The 12,708-nt window shown below is 36.3% G+C and overlaps 1 protein-coding gene across 1 annotated transcript; it reads left to right on the top strand.

Moving 5' to 3' along the window:
• The first annotated feature begins 2,148 nt into the window (after window positions 1–2,148).
• LOC131048265 (aspartyl protease AED3) lies at window positions 2,149–3,753 on the top strand. The gene has a single exon (XM_057982160.2). It carries the CDS (start codon window positions 2,187–2,189, stop codon window positions 3,555–3,557), a length of 1,371 nt encoding a protein of 456 aa, XP_057838143.1. The 5' UTR covers window positions 2,149–2,186; the 3' UTR covers window positions 3,558–3,753.
• The last annotated feature ends 8,955 nt before the right edge of the window (window positions 3,754–12,708 follow it).

Below are 12,708 nucleotides of genomic sequence, written 5' to 3'. Positions count from 1 at the left end.
GACACTTGGAAGTTAAAATCCAAGGGGCAGGTAATCCCCCTTGGATCGATAATTTAATAAGATAACTCTAAAACAATCTTTCATCCGCTGAGTTAAACTATAGTAAACCCCTATAGGGATGGTGAGTGAAATGCTTTTATGAAATTGATTTAATCTCGAAAATTATTGTCAATTCACAATTGGTCATGGGTGATGCTTATGATAAGAATTTAGGATCTAGTGTTTTAGGCCACAAGCAATAGGCCATCCTGAGCCTTTTCTTAAGCGCTACCACCGTGGGTAGCAACCGCAGAGAAACTGTCTGGGACATGGACCCTAGAAAGGGTTGCGTAACCACTAATCAGTTTACATCAAACCATAGAGTAGAAAATAGAACTACATACTTTACGCCTTGATCCAGTGTCGAAGCGGGTATGTAGGTAGTCTTGGGATGGAGTTGTCCCTCGTACTCAAGCATTCGTGAGTGGGGTCTAGGCTTGGTAAAAGAAAGTTTGAGTAAGAATCCTAGTTTGAAAGATAAGATAATTAAATTTGAAAAAGTAATTCAATGCATACTCGGAAGGAATCCTGTATGGATTCGCTTGACTTCCCGAGGCTTTAAGCCAAATTTCGAGGCGGAATTCAAGCTTGTTTTATGTTATTTAATTACTCCTAAGGACGGCGACCTTGGTGCACTTCTGTTAGAAGAGTGTAGTACTTAGTGAGTGGCTTAGGATCCGAATGGTCCCAATGAGTCTAAGTCTCTAGCCAGAGCACCTCCTATCCCGATTGGATAGATGCCTACCCCGTATGGGTAGATGCCTATCCTGTATTGGATAGCTGAAATCTTATGCCTATCCCATATTGGATAGATGAAATCTTATGTCCCGTATGGACAAATACCTAACTCGTATGGTTAGATGCTCATCCTGGATAGATGAATGCCTAATCCAAATGGATGGATGCCCAGAGTATGCGATTGAATCTAACACAATGAATAAATTAAACAAAAAAAAAAGAATGGTCAATTTTGTTGAGTTAATTATGGTGGGTTATTACAATAACCAGATTCGAAACAAGGGAAAAGTGCCACAGAGCCTTGCAAAAATAACAACACTAAAGCACCAGGCAAACCAACAAAAAATTAAACTAAAGCTCCTAAAAGCTCCTGATTTTTCTCAATAAAGTTTTTATCGATGTCTTTGAGCTCCTCCATGACACTCCTCGTCATGTTTTTCTCTTGATTCCTGCTCCTAGTCCTAGTAGACAGGCTTGTAGAAGCCTGCACCTTCGGAATACTATTGATCAGTTGAACTTGATGGATTTTCATTTTCTCATTCAGATCTTTGAGGCCTTCCGCACTATTATTCATTGCTTTTTTACTTTAAAATTGGTAACATTGATCACAAGTACTCATGAATTGAACGAATATTCCTTAAATCTAAAAAACTAAAAAAATATGTGATACCAGATTAGTACACCAATAAAAGATAACTTAGTACACATTACTAGCCTAACATTTTTTGGGGCCTTTTTGGACACCTCAACAAAATACATGTTGATTTGGTATCATATTTGATGATGTAGACCTCAAACCTTAGTTATAAGTAAGGTTGTTGCAAAATAAGGAGTGATTTGAAATTGTCATGTAAGGTTTTGAATGACATGAAATTGGAGTGCTCAACTACTTGATCCTCTCTCCTAATCAATAAATCGATTGATCATAAATAGTTTGACTGATTATAAACAAGATAATGTATAAATAAAATAATTAAAATAAAAAAGAAATTCACACACAATCTAATCATTATTATCACATAGAATGTAGAAACTTAATGTCTAGAAATTATAAAATAACAAATCCCACGTAACTTCAACTATAATTGAGAGGTTTTAATAATGCATGAGTAAAGTGTGTAAAAATAGTCGAGCAAGGGAAACATCTTGCATATGAAAAAACGTGAAAGAGTGCGGTGGGCGAGGAGGAAAGAATGAAATTTAGGAGTGCGCAAAATGCGGGCCTAACCATTTAAAAAAGTGAACCAAATTAAATCCGTGCTGATTAAATGACGTGGAATCAACTAGAAGGGAAGACGAAATCTATTAGAGATAACAAAACTCAAAGTAATAGTTTCTGACATACACATGTATAAATATGGCCATCTTGTGAATGTTTTCATCACTGCCTGTGTTTCTGAAAGATCACAATGGCAAAGCGTCTGTGCTTAGTACTAGTGTGTTTTTTATTACTTGTTTGTGTGTGGGCAGAAAACAGTAAGTTTGCCAGAGTAAACCTTGCATCATTCAAATGGAAAGATGCAGAGGATACTAACAACTGCTCTGCGCTTGAATCGGAAACATCAAGTTTAATTGTGATGCACATTCAGAGCAAGTGTTCTCCTTTCCGCCTCCCCAACATAACATGGAGGAGGGCGATATCCGAGTCAATCAAAGGCGACACCCAGCGCCACAGAGCAATGATGAAAGAGGACGCGGACCTTCCGTTGATCTATGGAAATACCCTTTTCCAACAGCGAGAGTACTTTATAAAGCTGGGTTTCGGCACGCCTGTGCAGAGCTTCTACACTCTCCTGGATACTGGCAGCGACATCGCCTGGATCCCCTGCAACCCTTGCTCCAATTGCTTAACTAGCCAATTGTTCCAGCCATCTGAGTCGTCTACGTATAACTACCTGAGCTGTGCTTCTCAGCAGTGTCAGCTTCTGAATCTGTCCACTTGTGTGGACAACTGTACCTTTGATCTGTTCTACAGCGGGGCACCAGAGGTGCACGTTCTCTTGTCGTCAGAGACGCTCTCTGTGGGCTCTCAGCCGGTGGAGGATTTTGTCTTCGGATGTGCGGTGAGCGGAGTCATCCAGAACTATTCGGCACCAGGTTTGGTTGGCTTTGGGCGGCACCCTCTCTCGTTTCCTTCTCAGACGGCCACGTTATATAACAGAACGTTCTCTTATTGCCTTCCCTCTGTGTTGTCCCCTGATTACACGGGGTCTCTGGTGCTGGGAAATGAGGCTCTTTCTGTGCCGAGCTTGCAGTTCACGCCTCTCTACTCCAACGCGTTCAACCCTTCGTACTACTATGTGGGGTTGAACGGAATCTCTGTGGGAGAAGAGCTTGTTTCCATCCCAGAGGGGACCTTCACCTTGGACAACTCGACGGGAAGAGGGACTGCCATAGACTCTGGAACGACTATCACTTGGCTGGTGGAGTCCGCTTACAATGCCACTCGAGATTCCTTCCGCCGTCAGGTCTCCATTCCGACTCTGCCTAGTAATCCCATATCGACCTTGTTTGATACGTGCTACAACCTTTCGGACGTCGAGGTGGGGTTTCCCCTCATCACGTTGCATTTTAACGACGATCTGGACTGGACTTTGCCTATGGAGAACAGTTTATACCTGGAAAGCTCCGTGATATGCCTGACTTTTACTACTAGTAGGGTCGAATGGTCAATAATTGGGAACTATCAGCAGCAGAATTTTCGAATTGTGTACGATGTTCCGGGGTCTAGACTTGGAATCGCTCCCGAGAATTGCGATGGTAGTATGCTTGCTCAGTGATGTTTATTCACCGTATTATCGCCTATAATATTATCTCTTGTAATATCTACTCTGCTTCACTACAGCACCGTAAAACTGTAGTATAATTACGGTGTTATTTTAATCTTAATAAGAAGCAAGTGCGAATATATATATTTCGCTTTATAATTAAACATCATATTCACTTTATCTATGAAATCTAGATAAATATTTTCAAGGTTCTGGGGCTCTTATCTTCAAGGTTCTTTTTCTATGAAATCTAGAATGAATATTTTTCTTTTGGAAGATAAGTTTAATCTGCATAGAAATTGGTCTACAAATCTAAACTTTATCTGAGAATCTCAGTTCACAATGTGTTCACCAACTTCTTCACCACTAGTGGAAAACAATGTTAGCTAGGTTGCCTAAAATCAAAGGGAAAAGAAAACTTTGTCTCCACCACTTGATATTTTCAAATCAATTTTGTGTTTACTATGAATAAGTTAATGCAACAACTAGAAAATTTGGTATCCATTTTTTCCATTGACACAATGACATTAGTTTTGCAAAATCTTGAGGTAAATCACTTACCATGATTTTAGTGTTTTTTCTTTTTAATCTGTGCAGCCCTTAAAACCCATTTTGATTTTGATTCATCTAATTTAAATTCTCCTTTTCCTATAGTAGGGTTTCATAATTCTCCCTACAACACATCACAAATAGTGTAGAATATATAAGTTAATAGGTTAAATTTGTTACAGCTTGCCTTAGCTTCAAAATGGACCCAATGTGCTAAAATATTCAAAACTCTTCCTCACAAATGGTGAGGTTATAGGATAGCTATCATTTTTTAAATTTTAGCATTGATTAATATTTTATGTTTAAAGAATATAGAAATTGTATTGACCTAACATTATATAGTATGTTTTGTAATTTAAACTTTTTGGCCTAGAGCTTATTGTTCATAGTTTTAAAGATGACCCACAAACTCATCTGGGAGTTACCTAAGAAATTCCTAAGACAATAGCCCATTCTTATCAACCTAGAGAAATGTATAACCAAATGAAAACAATATATAATGAAAGTATTCAATAAGAAATATCAAGTATGTCCTAGTTAGTATCTATTGTTAAAGACTACTTTGTATCTCTACACATCACTATGAGTTTCATAATGGAGGAACTTGCTCTTGATACTCTTGGAGAAAAGTGATTTCTTTATTATTTTAAATTGCAAGCCGCCCTTATATTGTTTCTCTGAAAGGTTGTATGTTGCTATGCATATCATTGTAGTGCCTTTTTGCTATTATAGTCTGTAACATCATAAATTATCATCGGGCCAATTTATAATTCATTTTTGTGCCCCTACTTAAGCATGTCCCTTCCTCATTTCCTATCTAGGTCTATTTTGTGCCCAATCTCCAATTTTGATGCCATGTACACCCGCTAATGAACTTCCTAGAGGGGTGTCCTCCCTAGGGCTTAATTGTGGTCCCTTGCTAAGAAGGACTAGGCTGCCCACAACATAGTCTCGAACCAAAGCACCTAGCGTTGTGGTCCCTCTTAGTTGGGCCCAATTTTGAAATGAGGCAAGGGTCCTATATCTCTAATGGGAGTTCAATTTTTTCGCTCTGCATGACCATTGGTGGTCGTCCTAATCAGTAAATGACCTAGATATCCCTATGTAAAGATATTTGATCTTCATCTATGTATTCTAGCTATCCATCCTCAAGTAGTCTTGCATCCAGGAAGCATTCATTGTCAAGCATTTTCAAAGATCTTCTAGGCTGCACATTCTTCACTCAACCATTATGGAGAAAAAATACTTCATTCAATGCAAGCATGTGTGTGTGATTAGGGTTTCTTCATGTTCATGTCATTTCATATAGCACATGTGATTACACTCAAGAATGAAAGCATCATAATAAACAATTGCAGATCTGAGGTATATCTTTCTAGCATTCATTTTAGTATTTGCACTTATTCATTCAAGGTTAATTCCTAAATTGGGGTTTGAATTAGGAAAACCCCTATTCCTGACAATTTCCCCTTTCTTTCTATGTGCAAGAAATATGTATAAAGCTGTAATTTTTAGGATTGACATACTTCAAAGAGATGAACAAACTCCCCTTTGGAAAATGAAAATTTCAAAGGACCAGAGCAACAGGCATTCCTTTAGGATTCCCAAAGATACTGAGAGGGGGGGTGAATCAGTATCTAGCCGGTTAACAGATTTTCTGACCTTATTAAATAAATTTAATTCCAAAACAGTGTACTGATAAGCAAGAATTAATGCAGTAAATATGAACAATAAACACAACATAGAAATCACGCCATAACACAAGATTTTTAATGAGGAAACCTCGGTGGGATTTGTGACCCACAATATTCACTCACTAGCCAATGAATGGATATTACTTACAATAGGGGCTTGCACATGCAAGAAGGCCAACTACCTAAATCTCACTGACTTACAAAATGGATTATGGAAATCCAATATAATGTACTTCTTTAGTTCAACATCTGCTATGCTAGGTTTAGTACCATTTTAAGCTCATACAATAACCATAAACCTTACTCCAAAATCTGCTTTAATATTTGCACATTAATTCTACAATAATCTTCCCATGTTCGCATCTTAAAAGATCTCAAGATCTCATAATTATATATAAGTCTTATTACAATACACCTTGTCAGCTTACAAAAAGATATTACAATTAAATATAAAATACAATAATCAAAATCATGTCCGCTGGGGTACCGGTAATCATCTTTGTCGCCGCCGGTGAACTATCTGTCAGTGTAGAGTCTGTCGGTGCTGGTGCCATAAGATTGCAAGGTTGCCATCAATGACAATACCTTCAATCATCTACAATTCTCATTGGAGTGTTCAATGCCAATACATTCTAATCCTGACCTTATGGGAAAAAATCTAAAAACTCATATATTGCTCAGATCTAGGTTTGTGGCTCCGTTCGATGATTGTACTTCACTATTTATGCATATTTGCTTTGATTTGCACACATTTTAGCATCTTCAGCAAATTCAAATCAATTTAGCTCAAGGGAAAGAAGAGGCACATCTAAAACCCTAGAATCAGATCAGAATCTATGTCTATTAGGCTTAGATCTATCAAATTCCTATCTTTCCCTAATGTAATTAGTCCTTAAGAAAAATTAGTAGTTTTACTACATCCAGTGGTGGAAGCCCTAATTTTTCACCTATTACATTTTGGTGAGCCTGACATCTTATACTCTTATTTCTGAATTATGTTCTCAAATCTAAGAGTTTATGCATTTTTAAATTCAAATTTACATTTACAAGTTAAATTTTCAATTGAATTACATAAATTTAGAGGTTATTTTTGCTCAAGCCCTAATTTATAATTCTAAAATTAAACTTGTGGGTTGTCTAATTTGGATTAATTATCTCAAATCTGATTTAGAAACATTTCAATTTTCAATTTTTCATTCATAGACCTCATTTCAATCAAATTACATAAATTTAGAGGTTAAATTCACAAAAACCCTAATTTATTTTGGTTAATTTGATTTGTGGGTTGAATAATTCATAACTTATATTTTTAGATCTAATTTTTGGCATTCATAATGGCACTTAATAGATTTTATTTATTTGTCATCTCATGTATATCATTACATTACTTTTCACTTGTATTTATCATAATCATGTGTCGGATAATGGTTTCTTTCACTTCACATTGCTTATTTTCAATCATAGCACTTTGGCATATTGCATTTTTAGAATTTCCAAATTTCTTTCTATTCATCAATTAAATCTCAAAGCCTTTATCCATGATTCATGTTGTTTTACGGTGATATTTTTAGGAAAAGGCATTACATATATAGACCACATTAAAGCTTTTGTAGATCCTAATCCTAGAGATCGTAATGAAAAACTCATACTTGTACCTCTCCTAGGGGATCTAAGGAGAATGAAGGAGCTAATACTCTTATCAATGATCTCTCTAATGGAGAGCGAGAATTGAAGAGAAACATGGCACCATCTTCTTCTCATACACATACCCTAGAGTAAGGGGGGCAAGTTCAAAATATTGGTGGTTCAATCTCTTTTCTCCTAGAGCCTATCTTAACCATCAAAATATTTGTAGAGAAGATGATTTTATGCATTGCAATCATGATTTATCTCCCCACATAACATTAAGTAAAGATGAGGCCTTAGATGATAAGGATATTTCTTCACAACCCATCAAAGAGGATATGCATGATGATAGAAAGGAAAATCTTCCTACACAAGATATCCCTTCTTCATCCAATTTTCCCTATGCTCCTTCTAAATATACTTACACTAAAAAATTTAAACCGATTCATTATAATGTTCCTCCTTCTCAATTAAAAATCTCTTATAGGAGTGGCTATAACATAATATAAAAATGAGGTTTTAAAGGACAAGGACTTCAAAAATTTAAACAATAAATTAGAGTCCCTAATAAACCCTCCTACACAAATCACTACCAATGGACAAGGACATTATCATGATTCACCTATGGATGATCTCTTTTTTCAAAACTTTAAGTATTATTTTGCAAGACACAAGACTTATCATCCATCTAAAGGGGAGTTCTTCTTCAAACGCTCCTTTTTATTCATATCATCAAACTCATGACCATCATGCTAATGATTGTCCGGGTTTCCAAAAAAGCATGCAAGAGCTAGTTGATACAATTATTAAAATCACATATGACATTCCATTTTCTTCTAACAATCCTTGTCCTACATCACAAGAGACAAGACCTACTCCTATTTGTTACTACTTATCAAATTTCTATTAGTTTTATATTCAAAGTCATATTATACATTCTAGTCAGTTAGTATTACCGAATCATGCAGTCGGTACACACAGAGAAGTCGGTATGAACAGTCTAGTCAGTTATAGAAGAAAGCAGTCACAAAACGCAGTGTTCACCGAGCTGTTTATCAAGTATTATTTATGGCTACTGAGCAGTAAAGTTAACTCACCGAGTTGATATTCACCGAGTGAAACATTTTACCAGATACATTGAACCTGGACATGCACATGAAAATGTGTTACAAGATCGAGGCACATCTAACCGTTATTACATTGGAAATTGCACTAGAAGATTGTGTATGATTGCAAGGTCAATCTAACCAATGAAATATTTTGTTTAGTTATTCATTCAAGGAATCTCTTTTGTAAGATCGAAGCAATGAATTAGATCACCACTTTAAGAGATCTATTTATATAGTATGGGAAGAGAGAAATGTATGTGTGTGTATGTATGAATGAAGACTGTTACAGAGACACAAAGAGGTCACCGAGAAGGTTATCAGTGAACAGTCAAAGAATAGAGTAAACAAAAGGGTTTACCGAGTTACAATATGGGTTACCAAGGTATGCTACAAGCTAGGTAATCTTATTCTGAGCACATAGAATCTGCTATAACATTTCAGATGTAAAGCTGCAAATATTTGTAAAGTCTTATTGTAATATTTTGAAGTTGAAAGAGATACCTTTAACAGGGTAAAAGACTCTAACCAAGTCTATAAATTGTAAATCCTCTAACCAGGTGCAACATTTATATAGTGTTGTGAAATCCTTTAGTAAGGTAGATCTAACAAATCTTGTTACTCCTAACAAGGTAAGCTATCAGAAATAGCTAAATGTAACTCTAACCGAGCAATCTTTATTATTGTAGTAGTGAAGTTGTGGGTGCCATCCCCACCGCAGTTTTTCTCTCTAACCAAGAGTTTCTGTGTGACCAAAATATATGTGTTATGGAGTGAATCATGTATGATTGTTATCTATTTGTTTTAACTTTATTTTATGTTACTGCACTATTCTGTTTATGCATAGCAGTAAGGTTATTATTGAAGAAAAGTTTTGGAGTACTGATTCACCCCTCCCCTCTTAGTACATTAGCTTTCCATATTGGGCCTAACAATTGGCATCAGAGCTTGAATCTTGGAAAAGGGTTTAACTACCTAAAGAGAAAGATCTTATCAATGGAAGGCTACAAACAATCTCGAAGGATTGTGTATCTACAAGAAGAGTTGGATAATGCAAATCAAGTGATTGTAGACATGCAAAGACAAATGCAAAAATCTTTGAAAGTAAGGAGAAGATTATCCGATGACTTGCAGGATTCTCAAGAGTTAGTGGAACAAATCAAGACATCATTTGAGAACAGTATATCTGAAGAGACTGAAGAAATGATTGGAATGTTGAAAGAAAAGAACAAAGCATTGGCTGATCAACTAAAAGCAATGAAAAGGGAACATGAACATTTCAGTACACAGATGACTGGAAATCTAGATGCATTAAGGATAGCTGAGGATAAAACAAGAGATCTACAAAGAGAGAAATAACAACTTGAAGCTCTAGTATCTGATAAGGATGATGAAATCATAAGGCTAACTAGTATTCAACAAAATATGATAGATCAACTAGGTTATGCACATCATGAAGCAATTCTAAAGAATGATGAAAATCAATCATTGAAACTTGAAGTATCAAGGTTGACTAGTGAACTTGAAATAGAGAAGAAATCCAAAGAAACATTGGAGAAAAGTTATGAAGCATCAAAGATGTTGGATGAGAAACAGAATACAAGAAGACCCTACAAAGATGCAGGACTCGGTTACAAAGGAAAAGAATCAACCGAGAAAGGAATTCATACTACCGAGAGAGGAGAATCATCAAAGCAAGCTGGAAACAGGAATAACATCAAAAGGAAGAAGCCTATTTGCTACTACTGTGGAAATCAAGGTCATACTGCCAACATATGTCAGATCAGAAAAGGTAAGCAACTGAATATCACTAAGCCCAATGGATATTGTTACAATTGCAATAAATATGGTCACACATCTAATCAATGTAGGATGAAGTCTGTTAACAACTATCAAAAGGCAAAATTCAAAGGGTTTTGTAGAAACTGCAATAGATATGGACATAGTACTGAGAAGTGTTGGTGTAAGTAAAAGAACTACATGCGGTATCCACACCGAGCAAACACTAGAGGTTACTAAACTCACACAGATCCTTACTGACAATATGCAGCAGTACCATGGGATTACAATACAAGGATATGGTGCAAATGTTGTGGAAGATATGGACATATTAGTGCCAACTATTTTATAAGGTTTGGAATGAACAACCGAAGATCATGGAGAAATCCTAGTATGGCATGTTTTCATTGTCACAAAGTTGGACATTTAGCTGGAGATTGCAGAGATCAACCTAGAAGAGACACTGAAGAGATAAAAGAAAAATTCAAGATGATTTGGAAAAAGAAGGAAATTATGTCAGATGAAGAAAGCACCTTACCTACCGAGTTAGATGCACCTATTTCAAATTAGTCAGGAAAAGGTATGAAGGGACTGCATTCTCTAAAGGTTAAATCATAATAGTTCTTATTCTATTATGTACAAAATTCAAAATCTGCATAGTTAAGATGCAATTAGTCAGTTTATAATACTTTACAGGAAACTTGTCAAGTCGGTGTATACAGGAAACCTGTCAAGTCGGTTAATAGAGGAAATTTGGTTACTCGGTTAAAAAAAAAAAAGGAGTCAATTGGTAAAAGGTGAACCGAGTGCATTTAATGTCTTGACCTAACTTGCACGAAGCCCAATAAGGTATTTTTGAGTACTTAAAAGTGTTTTCGCGGTCATTTTCATTCACCAAGTTTTCGAGAAGCAGAGCAGAGCGAATCAAGGTGATCAAACTTCATTCAGAGCAAATTTCAAGGTATTTACATCAAATCTATTCACACTATTAAGCTAGTTTCCGATCTAGTCAAATTGCTATTGTCTACCAAGTGTGAAGCGTCAGTCGTTTGTAAACCCTAAGGATAATTTGTCAAATCTTACCCGAAACCTACAATGGCGCCCAAGATCCAAGATCCCGTAGTTGTCAAAAATGTGGAGAAGCCCTCGTTGAAATATTCTTTAACTCCCAAAGTTGCCTCTAAACTGGATGACAAAACTGCATTTTCACTCATCCCAGATCGAGTCTTGTTAGTAGAATATGTTAGATTCTTCACCAAATTTCATGTTGAGGAACTCGGTCATGTCGAGATTAGTGACACATATGATGAACTTTGCACTGATGGCAAACTAGATAGAAAATTTGAGCATATCAAAATCAAGGGATTAACTGAAGTCCTAGTCTATCCCCGTGTGTTCAAACCCCAGTGGGTTAAGTTTGTCTTGAGCAGAGTACATGATGATTTCATGTGGTTACAGGAGAAACCGTTTAAGATCACTAAGGAAATCATTCATCTGATCACTGGGTATCCTATCTATGATCATGCACGAGCACAGAAAATGATAATCAGTCTAACTGGAGTAGAATCTGATTACCGAGGACTAAAATTGAATAATGTCACTAATGCAGAACTCAAGTTTGCAATTAGAGTAATTGGTTACTATTTCTTCCAATCTGCAAGGGAAAACAGTGTACCATGTGTTGCAGTTGACTTGGCCTACATAATAGTGAAGAAGGGAATGAAAGTAGATTTATGTGAAGTACTACTAAAGAACTTGTTTGAGAACCTGCACACAATAAGGAAGCCAAAGAAGAACAACTTGACAAATACACTAAAGTTTGGTTCACTTCTTGTATGCATGTTTTTCTACTTTGAGAAGTTCTTTCCCTTAGTTGGTAAAGTAGTATGGGAGCTACACCAACCTATCACCCATCAGATCAATGACTTCATCAAGAAGTTAGGTGATAACTTTAATGATATAATGGATGATTACTTCAGCAAGTTCCAAGAGAAAATGCACAACAAGTATAGGATTCCACCACAGCTGGTAGAAAATACAAGGATAATATATGTTTTGAGGTAGACACTGATTATTGTTATGTGAATGTTGTTGAACCGAGGACTCAATCATTGCAACCAATGGGTTATGCGATTGATTATGATATAACACAACAGCAAATTGATGCCTATTTATCATTGCCTAGGCATGCAACCGAACTAAGATATGGAACATATGAAGAGGTGAAGGAAAAAGTAAAGATGAGCATTGTAGTACCTAAGGCTACAAGAAAAGCTACAAAAATGATAAAGGTTTTGTCTGAGAAATTCATAGAAGAATCCTCCTCAACACCTATCAAAGGCAATCTTGCCATTACCAAAGAGGAATTAGAAGCTCAAGAGGCAGCAATAACATTAAGTATAGAGTTGC

This window comes from Cryptomeria japonica, chromosome 3 (genome assembly GCF_030272615.1).
Source record: "Cryptomeria japonica chromosome 3, Sugi_1.0, whole genome shotgun sequence".
NCBI lineage: Eukaryota > Viridiplantae > Streptophyta > Pinopsida > Cupressales > Cupressaceae > Cryptomeria > Cryptomeria japonica.
The sequence above is the reverse complement of the archived record's forward strand: the minus strand, read 5'-3'. Positions and strand labels throughout refer to the sequence as shown.